Source organism: Trichomonas vaginalis, chromosome V, assembly GCF_026262505.1.
Source record: "Trichomonas vaginalis G3 chromosome V, whole genome shotgun sequence".
Classification (NCBI taxonomy): domain Eukaryota; phylum Parabasalia; order Trichomonadida; family Trichomonadidae; genus Trichomonas; species Trichomonas vaginalis.
In genome coordinates, this window is record NC_067207.1 from 3,454,163 (window position 1) to 3,473,469 (window position 19,307).

A 19,307-nucleotide genomic window follows, 5' to 3' on the forward strand; every position below is an offset into this window, starting at 1 on the left:
GTGTCAAAATTGCGAAACCGATAGCAAAAATATCTCGCAATATCAAAATTGAGATATTGAGTGAATTATGCATTATAGAGATTAAAAATCTGATTTGTGAAAACATCTCATCAGTTTCTAGCTAATTCAAAAATCTTTACTATCTTATTCGATTAAAATGAAAAGGGAATAGTTTCATTATGCTTTAAATGACAGCCTTATAATATAATCATAGTTTTCGCTCAATATGCAGCATTTTTTTTCGAAATCTATGGTCAATATCCTAAATACTGATTGCTTTGCATTCATATCTCTTACATTTTCTATACCCACATCACTATTCATTGCTATTCCTATCTTTTTCATTTTTGTTTGTTTCTCATAATTTCTCAAAAAACACGATAACTTGATATTTGTAAATATCATACTTTATAACGTAAATAAGAACTTGACCTATTAAGAAAAGCAGTAATGAAAAGAAAATCTGAAATTCATAAAAATTACAAGTTTCTGATGACAATTAGCTTAATTAAACCAGGTACAAGATTATATAATTGTATTTTCTATCCAATTATCCATATAATATCTTATCCAGAAAAAATAACTTGATCAATACCAAATGATTTTTTAACTAGTAAATAAAGTATTTTCTTTACACACACATTGTATATCATAGTTTTTTTTTTGGTTTCGCAAAACATCCAAAAACAAATATGCTATAAAAGTGACAATTTTAGCAAAACGAAACCCTTATTTAACTTGAAATATATAATTATTTAGTCATATTTTGCATAATTCTAAGTAGATTTTGTAAAAAATCAAGAAAGAAAAATTTTAACGTGCTTTATTTTTTCTTTTTTATAATAATACATATTATTATATAATTAACATATTCATAATGTTTCACCCTTTCAAAAATATAATCCTCCTCCTCTCAAATAAACGTACATACGGGTGGCCTCTTTTTTCAAAAAATTAAAATTTGAAATTTTGGGCTCAAATATTAGAGATTTTTTTCAACCTTCAACGATATATGTTGTCTATATCAGACCTCCTTTCTTTTTGATACTTAACATTGTTCCTAAATCTTAGCCGTTAAGGCTGTTCTGAAAATATTTTTTTTTCGAAAAAATTCGAAAAAAATTCTTAAAATTCAAAAATCCCTTAATTCCTGAGGATTTTGGAAAAAAGTTTTTACATGAACATGTGTATATTATATGAAGTATATTGATAAGGTAAAAATCAAATTTTATTGCATATTCATCGAGAAAATAAACTAACGAATCCCTCAAAATTGAGAGGGTAATCCTCCTCCTCTCAAATAAACGTACATACGGGTGCACCCTTAAGTATATCAATAATGTTTTCTTAGTTTACATATTATTGATATTTGTATCATGCTGAAATGTGAGATCAATTCGATTGTATCATCGCTTATCTTGATGTGGTAAATTTTTGACATTTCAACTATAAATGGAATAATTATAGGTTCAAAACGAACAGTGTAAATGTCGTCGAACATTTCAATGCATACGAATTTGAAATCAATATGTGTATCTTCTACAAGGTACTGATCAATGTATGATTTAAATTTTTAGAAAATTATCTCTGTTTTAGTTTAATAAAATAATATTGCGCGGTGAATTTGTATCTTAAAATTATGTAACTGTATCGGTAACAACTTCAAATGTCTTATTGACAAGATTTGTAAAAAAAAATCAAAAATATACTTGAGATCATATAAATGTGCTCTTCTCTTTATAACGTAAGAATTGATCAAAGATAACATGTGTACTACTGATTGATTTTGGAGGATTGCTATGATTAGAGACGATTTGATTAAATAATTCAATGAAAAATGGACTATTTGATTCATCAATTAGGAGATTCGATTGTTTGTATTCGATTGCACTTCTGCATTTGGTGAATTAATTGTATTTAGAAAAAAAATTCGTTCTTTTACTCTTAAAAAATTAAAAGAACGAATTTTTTTTCTAAATACAATTAATGGCATCAGATGATTAGATTACTTTTTTAGAAATCATCAATCAAATTTGGCATATTTTTGAAAGAATATCTAAAGACAAGACACCCAATAAGAGTTTTTGTGCATACAGTTCTCGGGCGCCTATGTCACATTCACAAAGGACTCCGTCTTTATTAGCAAACTCAGAAGAAATGTTTAACTAAAAGAAAAATTATTTCATCAAGACTAATAAATGTTTTAAAAAAGCAAATCACATCATTAACATATCAGTTTTAATTACAAAACTCAACGATACATAACAAATTTCTTCGAAATTTAAATTCTCATTAAAAAATTCTTTTGATACAAATTAAATAGCTACATATTCGATTTTCCCATTGATACGAACTTATTGTTTTCATTCAAGATTTACAAGAAATCAAATACTTATTTCACAACAACAAATATCTATTTGTACTCAAACACGAGCATGTATTTACTAATAAATTCATGTTTTTACATCATTACATTTGACAATACTATCAAAACAACCCAAAAATCAAACTAATTTTCGATATTCTTTATTCAGACCAGAGAATTCATATAAATCATCGATTACTCAAATTTAAGTATTCATTTAGTGTAATAATTGTTAGATATTAGGCGTTTTATATAAAGATTCTCCCTATTTCAAATTTTCAAGCGAATTAAGTCGATATTTCATACATTTTATAATATACAAATCATGTGTAAGTACAATAGCTTTAATTATTTACAATATTGATCATTTTATTACGAAATCCAAAAATTTAATCAGCAAAATCGATGTTTTTATATAAGATTAGAATGATTTACATCATTGTTTCCATGCACTAGCTGTTAAAATGCTGATGACAGCTAAAAGAATCGCAATTTCATAACTTGAATATAAGATTCAAATGAATCGGCATTATTTGACATTTACATCATTGAAATGTCAAATAATGCCGATTCATTTTTTTGATGAAAACAATGAAATTCAATCACGATTTTCAGATAACAGTATCAAAACACACATCAACTATGAATAGGGTTGTTGAAAATATCAAAAATTAGCGTTTTGAAGACACCATGGTGTCTTATAATTTTCCCTTCCTTATTGGCGTGTAGAAATAAATGCGCCAATAGATTGAAGAAGAAGAATTGTTTTTCTCTTAATGAACTTTAATCCTTTTGATATAAGAATTTTAAAAACATTAATATAATTTCGATTTCGGAAATTAAATTTCCAAATTTTTTGTCGCTTTCGGAAATAACAGGATCCCGCATCCAACACGCAACAACAAAACACAAAACACACTTTTTGGTTCTTTCATCGTTTTAATCGTAATTTATGTAATACATGATTTGGATAAATTTTACAAAAATAGAACCTATATTATATTCTTTTCAAAGATTCTTGCAAATCATCAAAAATAATTGTATTTTAAAAAACGATCAAATTATCCTTTCATTATTTTAAACTTAAATTAGTTTTTATGATTGACTGAAGCAATCATATTTATTCATCATTAAATAAACAAAAAAATAATATTTGAGAGTTATTTCAAAAAAAAACACATTGAATTTATTAATTTGTCTCAATTTCAGTATTATAAATTTTTATAATTTCAATATTTTGAAATACACTTTTTAATATTTCAATATTTATGATATTTCAATGTATTAAGTGGTCTCAAATTGAGCTTCTCAAATATAAGTTGGCCTATTCAAATAATAAAATTAAATAATATTTAAAATAATAAATAAAAGTGATTGAGGTCATAGCAAAACGGCTGTTTCAGTCATTAATTCTTAAAAATAAAAAGGGTAAAAACTAAATACAATGGGTAAAATTCAATAGTGTCTGTGCTATCGTTCAATTTGAAGGTGTCTTTTGAAACCGCAATACACATTGAATTTTTGAATAGTGTATTATGGTTTGACAGACACCAATGAAAAAAATAAAATGATATTTATTTTAAATATATAAGATCCTTATATAAAATATAAATATTTTATCGTTTTATTTTCTTGTTTTAGAAATGTTTTTTATTGAAAAATCAATAAAACTAACTCCAAAATAAAATTTTTGATTTAAAGACACTATGATGACACCAGGCAAATCTTCCAAGACACCTATCGTCGGGAATCTAACAACCCTAACTATGAATAATTTACACTTTGATCAATCACCTGATGATGTTTGGGAGCACTTTTACAATACACAACCTAATTCAGAACCAATTCAAGGTACAAACGTTCAAGCAAGATCAACAAATAATGAATGCTTCTTATATAACTGTATCTTCATTGAAATTACGACCAAGAGTGCCATTTATTTTACGAATACAAGCAATAAATTTCTTAACTCAGATTGTTCATTTACTAACTGCAGCAGTAATACAAATGGTGGATCTATATACTTTAAGTGTAATAGTTCAATTGTTCAATACCGAACATGTGGCTACAAATCAAAAACAAACTCTGATTGGGGACATCATTCATATGTTGATTCTTATTCAAATAATAAAAATTATCTTTATGAAAGTTCTTTTTATTTATGCGGAAATTTAGGAAATTCAAGAATTAATTCTCTTTATTATGGAAATATTGAAGTTAAATCAATCAACACAAGTTTCTGTGAAGCAGACTATGACTCAGGAATATTTCTTTGGTATACAACAAGTCTAAGTAATGTAACATATTCATCATTTTGTAACACAACATCAAATAATTTAATTTTAGAATTAGATGTTGGTAACTATAATTTTTATTTTTGTAATGTTTTGAATAATGAACACAAAAAATCTGATTATGGAACATTCTATGGAGGTGCATCAACTGTTCTTATTGAAAACTGTTCATTTCTTGGAAACACAGGACCAGGAGTAGAATTTTATCAATGGGGTTCTGGTTCAATTACAGTTAAAGATTCTTTCTGTGACAGAATAGATAAAACATATGGATCAGTTACAACAAATAATGTTCAAAATATATATTCTATTCATCATCATTCTCACGTTTCATCATATCTGTGTGAAGCAGAGCTTCCTATTATAGATAAAAAGCCTATGAAATCTGCTTTTGATTTATATCATCAATTTTCCTTTAGACGAAGGCGTTATGGGAGCTGCTTATATTAATATTCATGATTTATGAATTTATATAATCAAAAAATTGTAATTAAAGACCATTATTAACGAAAGCATTCATCAATTGTTTAATATCAATTGAAATATGAAAAACTTTATATTCAAAAGATGATGCGGCTTGATTTCTCAATTTAATTTTCAAAGAGTTCGTATTTGTTACAGTGAATTTAAATAATTAGTACTGATATAGTAATGCAATAATATCGGGAACATGGCTCTTAATTTCGAAATAGGTTTTCTTTGTAAGGCATCTAAGTATTAAGGCTCCAGTCCCACGCTCTCAATTTTTAAAATTGAACATATCCATAAATAAGAGTTATCATGACTTATAATTAAAGTTATAATATTTGTGTAATATGAGCTATAATATTATATTATGATACTTGGCGTAGTATTGCAAGAAAACTCTAATTGATGGATATATTCACTTTTAAAAATTGAGAGGGTGGGACTGGAGCCTTAACAAACTGATATTTCAATAAAGAGTTCAATATTATAATAGAAATTTGCTATGACAGAAAGAATAAAACTATAGCAAAAAGAATTATTGTTATTTCGATGATATTTTGTAATATTCTTCGTTTACAAATGATTGGACATTGTATCTTGGGGAGATGTTGGATAATAAATTTAACGATTTCTTATTCAATTCTATTATATCATTGCTATCTTGAAGTGGAAAATTTTTCTTAAGAGTGCACTTACACCTGTATTACATGTCCTTCGATTCAGATGTTTAAGGTTAATTTTCAATGACACTTCACGCCATTTGTCAGAAATTTGAATTAAAGTCAGATACGCGTAAGTGCACCCTTAAGAACATTTGTCATTACAAGTATAAGTAAAGACACTCAAGATGCATTTTTGTCATTCAATAATCTATTCTCTCGCTATTGCAAACAATTTCAAATGTCGCATTCAATTTCTGTGTAATACAATATCATTCACTAGGATCAGTTTATTCATAACTTTACTCACTTTTCAACATATTTCTGTAAAGCAGGATAAATATGCTTCCAATACGTAACATCATTTATCATTTTCCTTTAGACAAGTGCGTTAATTTTTCAAGGATTTATTATTATCGTTTTTTATTATTAAAAATAATTTTTTTACAAACAAAAAAAAATAAAAAAACTCATTTATTTAAAAGAAGATTAATGAATCTTCGTTCTTTGTCTGGAGTGCGACGTCTTTAGCTGTGTGTCCTTCGCTGTCAACAACACTCAAATCGAGGTCTTCACGAGAAAGGAGAACTTTGACAACTTCGATTTTTTCGTTTTCAATAGCGTTGAAAATAGGAGTTCGCTTCATCAAGTTCTGACGGTTGACATCGACATTTTCGTGTTGAAGCAACTCTTCGACGAAACTAGTTGAGCCGCATTTAGCGGCAACATGGAGAGGTGTCCACTGGATTGAGTCGACGCAGTTCAAGTCAACGTCATCTCGATCGGCGAAAAGACGGATTAAGTCTGAGAAATCATTAGATGCAGCGATGTGAAGAGGTGTGAAACTAGAATCATCAGGAAGTTGTGGATTGACATCTTTGTCGTTCAGAAGACACTCAACGCACTGTTTGTGGTGGAGAAGAACTGCGTAATGAAGAGCACTGCGATTCTTCTTGTCGACGATGTTCTTCTCGATGCCTGGAAAACTCAAGAGAAGTTCTAAAGCTTCGAAATGTCCGTCACGAGCTGCCCGGATCAATGCTGTACGTGATGAGTTGTTAGTGGCATTGACATCAATGGATGGATCAGAAAGAAGAAGTCGCAGAACACGTGTGTGACCATTAATTGCTCTCAACATAACACTTTAATTGTCAACATCTTCTTACAATTAAAGAATTCTGTAACAAATTCAATTTATTTGATTTATCAGATACTAATGTTTTAAAAAAGCATATTGTTTTGATCAATTTCATCTAATTCAATATTGCATTCTATTACTGCTACTAAACAATTCATTGTTTCGGCATATTCCATACAATTCGTATTTGTCAAAAAATTAAACATCAAATCCCAAATAGGATATAAATGATTTTTGTAGATACTAATTCTCGAAATTAATGTAGAGATGTTGGATATAAGACTAGTCATATATTAAGGGTGCACACGAGAGGATCATGTAAACTTCAGAATTTAGAACCTTATTTTTAGGCATTATCTTGGCTACCTATTTAGGCTCGAAAAGCAAAAAATATCAAAAAATACAACTTGACTCCATTATGACCCTTTCATGGAGGTAGTTTTTATCCGCTAGTATTTTCCCTTTGAATCTCTTTACAATTCGAAATCAAATTCAAAACTCAGTAGAAGAAAGGAAGAATCGACTTACTACGGTTGTAATACGAATAAATACATATATTTAATTATTTTTATTTACATAATAATTGTTTGAAGCTCATATTCCATCAAATTTTTAAATAAAAACATTAAAATGTTGAAAATGTTCATATATTTTAATATGGTTTTGGCACTTTATTGAGGAATTACTACATACATAGTCGAACTGAACTTGATATTTTGAAATTTAAATTACCCAGATTTTCCTTACTTTTACCACTCCCCATGTAATTTCTGGGGAAAACGATAATTCATTTTTTTATGGATAAATAGATCGTTTTCCTAGAAAGGACCTCATATCTCTGGCTAAAAAGAGTGTCAGATCCTAAATAGATTATTGATCTAGTGTACAAATCCAATAAAAAGCCTATTTTTTTGGCTTTTTTGGTGCTCATTTTTTCGAAGATCTACATGAATATGGGGAAACCATCGGCTTTTTTTGGTTAACCTACATCTTCATGTAGTCTGGACTATCTTTCCTCGAAGGACCTCTTTACGGGTGTAAAAACTCATAAAGTTCTCAAAAGATTCATTCTCGATCTCCATGCTGAAAGAATTTACAATAAAAAAGAGATCTACGCATCAAACTACAGCCATAAATGAACTGAACCCCTAAAGCTCAGCTCTTAGTTTATCAAAAACGTCGAAATCCTTCTCATTGCAATCAAATTTTCTCAATAACTCATAAGAAAAATCGAATTTTGATTAAGCCGATGTTATAGGTATCACAAATACTACAAACTTGAGCAATATCGAAATTGCCAGCAAAAGTTTGAAATTGCATTGCTCATATTTGTTTTGTAAACTAAAAATCTGCTTATATTATTCATTAATTTTTTATATATTATTCATATACTTTAATAAAAACAATACTATTTCACCTTAAAAATGAATTTCATAAGTCAATATTATTTTTTTGAAAATGTATCAATTTTCGATTAAAACAACATGAGAATAAAATTTACGCAAAATTATTTTAAAAAATGGTTTTAAAAATTTACAATTGATTAAGAATAAGATTGCAAGAAGTTTTGAAGTTTAATTTTAAGAAAAAAAATTCGGATATTATTCATGGATCTAAGTAATCTGATATTTGAGTATCGGCACTATGCATAAAACATATATTTATAGTTTTTTTGGAGTTTTATGATTTTAAATATATTCAAATTTGGCAATCCAATAGATTTTTAAAAAATAGGTAAATAAAAATAGATTACATATGCAGCAGATTTAGAACATGAAACAAATCTTATAGTGACCCAAAAAAAAATTCATGATCCAAAAAAGAAAAAATTAGCTAAATGGGAATCAAACCTTGGCATAATGAATCATTATGTCGGATGTTTCCACTACACCGGCAGTTCGAAAAATACCCTTGGTGGTTCTATTTAATAGCTACTCCCAACGATAGGCGGTGTCCCCAGCTTTAGAGAGGTGGTAAAAGTAAGGCAAATCTGGGTATTTATCAAAATTAAAATTTAACTTGAAATTTATAATTATTTAGTCATATTTTGCATAATTCTAAGTAGATTTTGTAAAAAATCAAGAAAGAAAAATTTTAAGGGTGGCTTCCGACCAAATTATCACTTTTTAGCCCAAGTGAGAAAATTTCGTAATTTATAACCAAGTTTTTTAAAATCTATATTTAATAAAGATTCTATTTTTCTTATTAAATTTCAAAAATGAGGGGGTTCGGAATCGTCCACAAATTGCCGAAAGGGTTTTTGCCAGTTTTGAATCCGCTTATTTTTATCGACCAAAATTATAATAAATATAATTTTCGATAAGTATTCTACCCAAATGATTCTTCAAAAAATTATTTTTCGGATTTTATTCCGTAAAAAAACGTTACAGAAAACGCCTATAAAATTTCGAATTTTCTCTAAAAAATTCAGTGCAGGTCGATTTAAGAGATTTTTCAAAAATAATCATATCAGTAGATAGGGTATAATATAGAGAAGCTTTATGAATAACTTAAAATCCGGGAAACTCAATATTCAACGAGAAAAACGCTTAACGAATCTCACTTTTGGTGTAAACATCACAAAAAATTGAGATGGCTTTCTGGTCGGAAGCCTCCCTTAACGTGCTTTATTTTTTCTTTTTTATAATAATACATATTATTATATAATTAACATATTCATAATGTTTCACCCTTTCAAAAATATAATCCTCCTCCTCTCAAATAAACGTACATACGGGTGGCCTCTTTTTTCAAAAAATTAAAATTTGAAATTTTGGGCTCAAATATTAGAGATTTTTTCAACCTTCAACGATATATGTTGTCTATATCAGACCTCCTTTCTTTTTGATACTTAACATTGTTCCTAAATCTTAGCCGTTAAGGCTGTTCTGAAAATATTTTTTTTTCGAAAAAATAAAGGTAGTCTCACGAAAATACGTTATTTTCCCGATGCCTTGGAAGCAGCTTTGCAGGTTACCCGTAAGGTAACCAGTAGAAGTTTCTGAGCAAGGATGAAGAAGATTAAAGAGCCTTTTTATTGCAAACGCTATATTTGTAAGTGTCTTTGTAGAACTTCTCATAAATTCAAAGATTTCCAAAAACGAATTTTTCGATTTTGATATAATAAATGATATTTAAACAAATTATAGATGTGTTTGCAATTAAAAAAATCCGAGTTAACTACAATATCTTCAATTTTTGTCGTTCACTTTTTCATGTCATACTGATAGCAAGAATACTCACCCAATTTGGTTACACTTCATGATAGTTTGAAGTAAAAAAATGCCACAGTTTTTTTTATTTGATATCGTTATCTAAATTTTGTACAGAAATGAAATAAATTATAATATGAAACGTGTGTTATTATGCTTGTTGGGAAACAATCCAATACTTATGTCTGAATGAAATGATTATTTCTACGAGATTTTTCATATTCAGCTAATAATGCTATCAAAATCAAATAACAATAAAAAGTTATTTTGTTACATAATGTAACTTAATCTTTAATACTATATAGAACTTCGAAATACGACTAAACGGTGCGAGTTACGCGATTAAATAACTTTTTTTCGATCGAAACTTGAAAGTGAGGATAACTCAATGGGTAGGGGTATGGGTTCGACTTTTTCTATTGGGCAACTATTTTTTTCTTTTCATTGTTTCAGCATTTTTTTATGCGATTATGCATAATTATTTGATTTCCTATATATTCAATAATAAATTTGTTCCGAACTCTTAACAAATAAATAAATTTTTAGAATATTTAAATTTATAGCTCCCTACATTAATATAAAGTGTTCGAATAGTTCATATATAGTTTCTTTAAAATAATTTGTTTCATTTTAAATTGGTTTGGCACAATGCTTGACATAACATGCACAAAGCTATGCCATTTTAAAATATGTATATCAATCAAGCCGATTAAGTCCATCCTAAACGAAAATCATCGATACTCATGAATTTATGATAGTCGTTCTTGATATAATTGCGCGTTTTAAAAAATGCTTACTTTTGAACACAGAACTTATCTATCCATATTTATCAATGAAAGTTTATAAGATGCATTAATGACAAAACCTTACTTTATCAATTATAATCTTATCGTAAATTTCAAACTACAATACTGTGGGGCAAATATTAAATAACCACTATGTTGCGGATTTTATGTAAGTCTGCAAACTGTAAAATGTAATTAAACACAAATAAAAAAAAAATGTAAATTTTAATCGAGAAATTTAGCAATCTTGAAAGCCTTGATCGGCATCTTTTACAAGATGTCAGTAATGCATATTCAATAACTATGAAAATCTAGCCAAGCATGGATTTTTTTCGAAAAAAAATTGTATTAAATTTCATTTTTCATTCTTTATACAAGTTTTAACCTTTGGTGCAATTATATCCTATCGCAAATGCATTATTGACGTTATTACTTGGATACTTCTTCATAACGCTAAATCTTCAAATTAGTTATGTGTTTGTTACTAATAGAAGTTGGAAAGGTATTAAAAAAGGAAATGTTAATAAATATACATGTTTAATTAAAAAACAAACAAGAATAAATTAAATAATTTTATTTCTTAGGAAAGTCTAAGTTTTGTAATAGATAAATTGCTTTTTGTGTCTCTTCTTCATCAATTTCTGGATGTTGATTCTCAGGTGGCGGACTAATTAAAACATCATGGGCAATATCAAACCATTGTTTTAGTTCGTTGGCAGAAGGAAAATGATCTTCTTGTATTGGCGTTATTAATGATTGAAAATCATCAGTTGATTCTGCATTTTGGGAATTTTCCAAATTTTCATTTGGAAAATTTGAATTTTGAGATATTGTTTAAGCACTCAGATCTCATTTTTAAAATATCTGCACCAAATTCTTACATCTGATAATTTTCATGTGTAACCAATGTTTCCCAATCCATTTGCCATACCCTACTAATCGCAAATTCATTCCCTTTAATTTTGTATTAAATTTAAATTCCAATCTTAATTTCTACATTATTTATGCTAACCCTTTAAATTTTGTTCTTATTTATTCACCCTCAGATACAAATTTATTTAGAATGTATTCCTCTGAGGTCTATATTTGTATTCGAAAATAAAATCTTTAAAACTCTCTAAGTTATCATTTTCTCTTCAGATATCTAATATTTTTCTAATGACATAACTACTTTGGACGCATATCCAAATTCCAAAAAAAATATGGAAAAAATAAAAATGAAATTGAAAAATACAATTTTTGATATGTAAAAAGAGATTTTGAAAAAAATTGGGAAAAAGAGTATCTAATAAAATTGTTTGAGATCTATGTAGACATAGTTTTTACATTAAAAAATCAATAATATTGAAATTGATCTGAATATATCTTTTTTTTAAGTTTGAATGCATTAATCTCAAAGCATTTGATAAAATACTGGTTTTATTTCAAAATTCTAAATAATTTGTAATTAGATCTTTATGATGTAATTTAATTTTAAACAAGTACAGATAAAGAGAATCATAATAAAGGTGATCTATATTGCTTAAGTAAAATTGAGTATAATAGATCGATCTTAGCAACAAGATCTGAGGAAGTAGATTTGAGAGTCGAGAGTTTGGATCTTAGCAACAAGATCTGAGGAAGTAGATTTGAGAGTCGAGAGTTTGGATCTTAGCAACAAGATCTGAGGAAATAGATCTTAGCAACAAGATCTGAGGAAGTAGATTTGAGAGTCGAGAGTTTGGATCTTAGCAACAATATCTGAGGAAGTAGATCTTAGCAACAAGATCTGAGGAAGTAGATTTGAGAGTCGAGAGTTTAGATCTTAGCAACAAGATCTGAGGAAATAGATTTGAGAGTCGAGAGTTTGGATCTTAGCAACAAGATCTGAGGAAGTAGATTTGAGAGTCGAGAGTTTAGATCTTAGCAACAAGATCTGAGGAAGTAGATTTGAGAGTCGAGAGTTTAGATCTTAGCAACAAGATCTGAGGAAGTAGATTTGAGAGTCGAGAGTTTGGATCTTAGCAACAAGATCTGAGGAAGTAGATTTGAGAGTCGAGAGTTTAGATCTTAGCAACAAGATCTGAGGAAGTAGATCTTAGCAACAAGATCTGAGGAAGTAGATTTGAGAGTCGAGAGTTTGGATCTTAGCAACAAGATCTGAGGAAGTAGATCTTAGCAACAAGATCTGAGGAAGTAGATCTTAGCAACAAGATCTGAGGAAATAGATTTGAGAGTCGAGAGTTTGGATCTTAGCAACTAGATCTGAGAGTTTTATCATTTCCGGCATATTGGGCCGAAAAGGAGTGATCCGCGTAAGTATGAAAAAAAGTGAATTTTGTTGTATGGTGTTTTTTATTATATCCGTTTCTCTCACAATTTTCAATAAATATTATTGTTCAAACGGAAATATAAATAAACAATTCAAAAATAAAAATGTAAATGTAAATTGAAAATGTATTATAAACATGCTAAAAAGCGTATATTTTAAACTTAAAGGAAAAATGAAATTCGTAAAAATGAGCATGATGTTTGATAAGGGAGTTTTAATTTTTTTTTCAAAAAAATTAAGGAACTTAAATTGAGATTATCAGGCTATGTAGTGGGTATTTTTACGATCTGACTGCAGAAATCGAATCAGCGAGACCCGAAGATTCATATTCCGCCGGAAAAATAGGGTTTCGAGGCGTAGATAGGGATAAAAAGATGCTTTAAGAAGATCTCAGTAGAAATATGGTTTATAAGAGGATATAGGTCAGGATATAAGATTATGAAAATTGAAGAAGTGAATTATCAAGATGTATTTATGAGTAAACTATATTGTTTTAAGCTATCTAAATCTGTTTTGATATAAATTAAAGCGTATACTTATGCAAAATGCGAAATTTAAATTAATACTTTTTTTTGCTATTTGGACACAAAGCTAACAATCCATCCAATAAATGACGTATACCTAGCGAGATGAAGCATTTTAACATGAAAGACAAGAAAATCTGATTACTTGTGTTGAAAGTTTCTGTATTTCGTCTTCTTCCAAACACAGCGTTCAGATGCAGAAGAAAATGCAGCCGTAATGACGCAAAAAGACACTAAAATAAATTGGAGAATTTCTGGAAAGTTTTTACTGAGCTTTGTTATTGAACCCGAATTTGTTGCTGAGTGACAGGATATTAAATCTACGACATTCATGAGTAATTGTTATCAATTTGTCAATAAATTATGTTGAAGATGGTTTAAATGTCTTCGAAGGCATGAAATTAGATCCTAAATCTGTTTGAGTTAATAAAAGAGAACAAATGTTGAAAGAGTTGTCATATTGCCTACAAAATTTTCAAACATTTGCATTGAGACAATGTGAAAAAATGATGTCCAAAATACCTTTACTAAAATATTTTTAATTTGAATCATAACAAGGAAAAACAATAATGGCAGAATAAGAAAAAAAACAAAGATGTTATGATTTGAACAGTTGCCTTTTAGATTCAAAAAGAGCATAGCGTTCCCAACCACTACACTACCTTCCTTTCTGATAAAAAGCTGAATAATTAGTATTTAATGAATTCTCCAACTTGGGGATTTGCGGCTTTTCCAAAATCTGTTATGATAGTTCTATATAGCAATTGATATATAATATGTTTTTTATAATCAAATAATTTTTTAGTCCAGATAAATTTTTTAAAATTTCAAAGTCTTTCCATTCTACTAACGCTCTTCACATCCATATTCTTTACCATATATGTAATATAACGCCTTATTTTAATTCCCATGTTTATGATTTATTTGTCGAAAAACTGTCTTGCCCATTAACATCTCGCGAAAATTTTCGACTTTTTGAATGGCCGTTTTCAAGATCTCAAAAACTGTGGGATATTTTTTACAAAGCTAATCGACATTTATTTACCACATATATGTACTATACAATGCACCTGGTTTCATCGAATTTTTACCGTCAGTTTTCTCGTGAGACTACCTTTGAAAAAATTCGAAAAAAATTCTTAAAATTCAAAAATCCCTTAATTCCTGAGGATTTTGGAAAAAAGTTTTTACATGAACATGTGTATATTATATGAAGTATATTGATAAGGTAAAAATCAAATTTTATTGCATATTCATCGAGAAAATAAACTAACGAATCCCTCAAAATTGAGAGGGTAATCCTCCTCCTCTCAAATAAACGTACATACGGGTGCACCCTTAAGTTCTATACCAAATGTAAGAAGTTATATGAATGGGTTATTAAATACATCATAAAAAAGAGTTATTTAAAAATATTCAACTTCTTTTTGTCACTTTGGTACTATGAGAAATAAGCAGATCTTCGATTTCTTTGTAATTATTTTCAATTGCAATTTTAAGAGCAGTTTTTCCATTATTAGTTTTTGCATTGATATCAATTCCATTAGAAATAAGAAGTTCTGCAATATCTTTATTATTATTTCTTGTTGCGATGTGAAGAGCAGTTCCTCCATTTATATCTTTTGCATTAATATTTGCATGATGATCTATTAAAATATTTATTATTTCTTTACTATTTTTAATGGTGGCATAATGAAGAGCAGCAAATCCGTATTTATCTTTTGTATTAATTTCAGCATCATGTGCAATCAAATATTCAACAAGAGAAGGAATATTAAATAGAGGAGAATAAACAAGACATTTGTGCATATCAAGAGTTTGATCTAAATAAATTAAAAAGGCTTGAAGGTTGTTATAATATCCACAATGATATAAATCAATTGCAATTTCGTATTCATTCATTAGGAAAGTAATAAAGTCAACATTATGCGAAATAATTGCATATCTCATGCATTCATAATCTGGTGATTGAATTTTCAAACATTCGCTCATTATCTCTTGGTTTCCACCCAAGAATGAATTCCAAAGGCATTTCTTGGTTATCTCTGAGTTGAATTTTGATCTCAATAATTTAAAACAATTAACAGCACCATGATAACAACATAATTCAAGTAATGAATTTGGAGCATTAAATGGATAAAATTCACTTTTCAGACTTTGATCTTTATCAAACCCAGGTCTTTCTGCGTATATTATTAATGATTGTTTGTCATCATTCATTATTGCTCTGTAAACCGTGTTTTCTTCATGAACTTCCAATGAATAATTTTCATCTTCATATCGACCAAATTCGGAATCGCTTTTATTTTCATCATCTAATACTATTCCATATTCTTTATATACGAAGTAATTAAAAATGGTTGAGTTACTCTTAATTTCTGTGAGATGATATTCTTCAAATATCTTTTTGAATATTAACCAATATGATTTGAAGTAGCGGTTATTAAATTTAGATATATCAATGATATTCGCTAACATCTGAGATGGCGGAAAAACATTGGTTTCGATCAAATTAATTTTGATATCTTGATAAATTTTATCTATTTGGTCTTCATTAGATGAGGATAGCTTGTACAATGCGTCATAGGCATTAACATAGTCTTTATTTCTTTCCATTAGATCTGTATAATGGCTTTTTCTCATTGCAAAATGAAATGATAAAAGTGACAGTCTTTTTTCTTTATTTGTTCAAAGCCAAATCATGATCTTTATATATTTTATGCAAATTATAGCGCTTTTTTCAAGTGGCATGTCACTTCCCTTATTTAACCATTCTGAGGAGATATTTAATCTGAACATTTTCCAGAAGAGAATATTAGTATAATTATTGTTGGAAATTATTCATATGAATAGCATATATTGTATTGTCAAGTAAGAAGAGACTAGATATGAAAATCATAAGATTCAATTTTTCAAGAATATGTGTAATGGTGACATTTGGATAGGCTGAATTGCATTTGTGTCTTTTATACTACTTGATATTTTATACTGAAGCAAAAAATATATTATTTTTTTTTTCACTCGTAAAAATAAAAATAAACATTACCGTAAGGCTATATCTGAATGGGTTGAAACAGTATATCATTGTTGAGTAGTTACATATATCTGGGCGAATAATTTTAAAATAAAGTAAGGAGATTAGATATTTTTTGGAGAAATATGGCTCACCTAGATACAAATAAGTAATTTATTAACAATGTGGTGTCTCATGTAACCCGAATTTCGGAGTTCACAATTTTTGAATAACCTATACAATTAATTGATTCAGTGGTTTCCAATATAATAGAGTCAGAAAACGATCATATTTAAATTCTAATCAATAAAGTTTCTTATCCTAAATCAGTTTTGAATCTTACCTGATATTTGAATGGTTATATGTCAGATTATGCCAGTCCTTGCTTTTGAAGAATATGTAAAGTATTTGCATTTCCAATATCATTGTATTTACAAACGATGAAATTCTCTGAAATTTTCAATGGGCAAATTACTGAATTTCGCTAATCAGAAAATCACATCACATGATTCCTTTCCTTCTCTGCCAACAGTCCATAGATATTGAAATATGGAAGACTTTTTCATATCAGCCCAAGTCGAATATTGTATATTCTGTAGATAAGATTCCTCTTTATCGACCAATCCAATTAAACTTTTCATATCCAAATTTCAAGAATTTCTTCGTCACCATTGTTAACATCGAGTCAAACGGCCCCGTAATGGTATATGATCATAAGAACATGTCATATCCTTTCGCATCATCGACTGATGCTAACAAATATGTAATTTTCTATGCCAAAAACAATGTTTCTCAATTTGATGTCGTTCCTTTACTCAAAGGTGGTCAATATATGAACATTACTTACCAACAAATTGTTATGGAATCAGATAGTGAGATACAATTTGATATGTATGTTAGTAACACTGTTTACGACGCGACTAAATATGAAAGAAAAGATTCATATGTATTTATATCACAATTATCAACAAATCTCAAATATGACTACTTTGAAGCTAATATAGGAGGAGGACAAGATAATACTCCATTTCCAGGTCAAGCAATTCTAAATTTTGATCAAAATTTGATCCCTAAACAGTTTGGTAGACATAAAACTGGAGCGATTGATTCTGTTTTCTACTTCGGTTATATGCCACCAGATAAGGCTACAACTATGTATTGCAGACTCTCAGCAACAACTAACACTCTTAAATATGGTGGAAAAAGCACATTGAGATTAAATCATATGAATATCAAGAATTATGGAACAGGGCAAACATGACCAGTTACAGAATATGTAATGCCAGATTATGATCCATTACCACCAGAACCAGATAATTCAACAACAGGAGGTGGTAATGAAAGTGGTGGTGACACTAATGTACCATTTAATCCAACAGTAAAGAAATTCCTGATATTCTGGATCGTTGTTACAATTGTTGAATTTATTATTATTTTGGTTTTCTTATTCGCTTGTCCTAATCGCTTCTATAGATCAGGTATTTTGTGCAATGTTTGTTATGATTGCTGCTGTAATAGAACAGAACATTTGCAAGAATTTTATGAAAATCATCATAGACATTTCTGTTCTAACTATTGCGGATTATTGGGATGCGCATTAGGTTGCAACGTGAGCGGTAAATATGGAAACATATTTGATTTATTCTGCTACAGATGTGGATGTGATTGTGATGATGCTGTTCCAATCAAATGTCCAGAATGCTCATGTGATTATACATGGCTATGTTTCTGCTCAAGTTGGTGGAATATGGTTAAGCAATCCCCATTAGATGTGATGTTCATTATTTATTGCATCATTATCTTTATCTTCATTTTAATTACAGGCCCAATTTCATTAACTTACATTTTATTAACAGTCTCAAGTGCTCAAGCAAGATCAGAACTTGCATTTGAATCTACATTTTTGAAAGATCCGAAATATTACGAAGAATATAAGAAATCAAATCCAAAGAAGAAACAAACAAGAAATGTCACAGAAATGGCCCTTAATGAAGAAGACGCACAAACAGAGAAAACATTTTATTCTTAAATCGAATAAACATTGAGTTTAGTTATTTTAATACCAAATAAGCGAGTTTTTTTTTGTCGAATCCACTTAATTTATTTAGTAGTTTCATGAATGATTATGTATTCAAATATCTTATGATTATTGTTTTCCATTGCAATATGAACATAACAGTCTATTAAATATACGCATACAGCATTTTCAAAAACGTTTTCTGTTCTATTATTCTTTCCTGCAATTTGAAAAGCTTCAATACCATTTTATTAGACATTAGCTTGATTAGTAAATATACATACAGCTATGGCTTCGTAGAGAGCTTGGTACTTTTAAATATTTGCATACAAATTGTTGGAATACTGTGAGAATAAAATACCTTGATTTATGTCATTAGTTGTAAGGAATTATTAATTAATTATATTAATATCATTGGCATTGAGTAGTTGAATCTTGTATGATACATTAAAAATCTTAGTATAGTCTTTATTCAAATTCATTGTACCAAAATAAGAAATTTTGTTTATATGTGATGAGAG

The 19,307-nt window shown here is 28.6% G+C and overlaps 4 protein-coding genes across 4 annotated transcripts, besides 5 other annotated features; 2 read left to right on the forward strand and 2 right to left on the reverse strand.

Annotated features, from left to right (window-relative positions):
- Positions 1 to 4,074: 4,074 nt before the first annotated feature.
- TVAGG3_0272200 (uncharacterized protein) lies at positions 4,075 to 5,109 on the forward strand (the record flags this gene model as incomplete). Its single annotated transcript, XM_001580939.1, has 1 exon — positions 4,075 to 5,109. One exon carries the CDS (start codon positions 4,075 to 4,077, stop codon positions 5,107 to 5,109), a length of 1,035 nt encoding a protein of 344 aa, XP_001580989.1.
- Positions 5,110 to 5,380: 271 nt separating this feature from the next.
- Positions 5,381 to 5,425: a terminal%2Cinverted (terminal inverted repeat of Kolobok-N3_TV transposon ID:TVAGG3_0272210).
- Positions 5,381 to 5,577: a mobile genetic element.
- Positions 5,533 to 5,577: a terminal%2Cinverted (terminal inverted repeat of Kolobok-N3_TV transposon ID:TVAGG3_0272210).
- Positions 5,578 to 5,808: 231 nt separating this feature from the next.
- Positions 5,809 to 5,935: a mobile genetic element.
- A 329-nt stretch (positions 5,936 to 6,264) lies between these two features.
- Positions 6,265 to 6,924, reverse strand: TVAGG3_0272230 (2-5A-dependent ribonuclease family; the record flags this gene model as incomplete). The annotated part of the gene is made up of 1 exon (XM_001580940.2): positions 6,265 to 6,924. The coding sequence occupies one exon, from the start codon at positions 6,922 to 6,924 to the stop codon at positions 6,265 to 6,267; it is 660 nt and encodes a 219-aa protein (XP_001580990.2).
- Positions 6,925 to 9,022: 2,098 nt separating this feature from the next.
- Positions 9,023 to 9,541: a mobile genetic element.
- A 5,443-nt stretch (positions 9,542 to 14,984) lies between these two features.
- On the reverse strand, positions 14,985 to 16,372 carry TVAGG3_0272250 (protein kinase protein; the record flags this gene model as incomplete). Its single annotated transcript, XM_001580941.1, has 1 exon — positions 15,173 to 16,372. The coding sequence occupies one exon, from the start codon at positions 16,370 to 16,372 to the stop codon at positions 15,173 to 15,175; it is 1,200 nt and encodes a 399-aa protein (XP_001580991.1).
- A 904-nt stretch (positions 16,373 to 17,276) lies between these two features.
- Positions 17,277 to 18,836, forward strand: TVAGG3_0272260 (uncharacterized protein; the record flags this gene model as incomplete). Its single annotated transcript, XM_001580943.1, has 1 exon — positions 18,049 to 18,798. One exon carries the CDS (start codon positions 18,049 to 18,051, stop codon positions 18,796 to 18,798), a length of 750 nt encoding a protein of 249 aa, XP_001580993.1.
- Between the last annotated feature and the right edge of the window lie 471 nt (positions 18,837 to 19,307).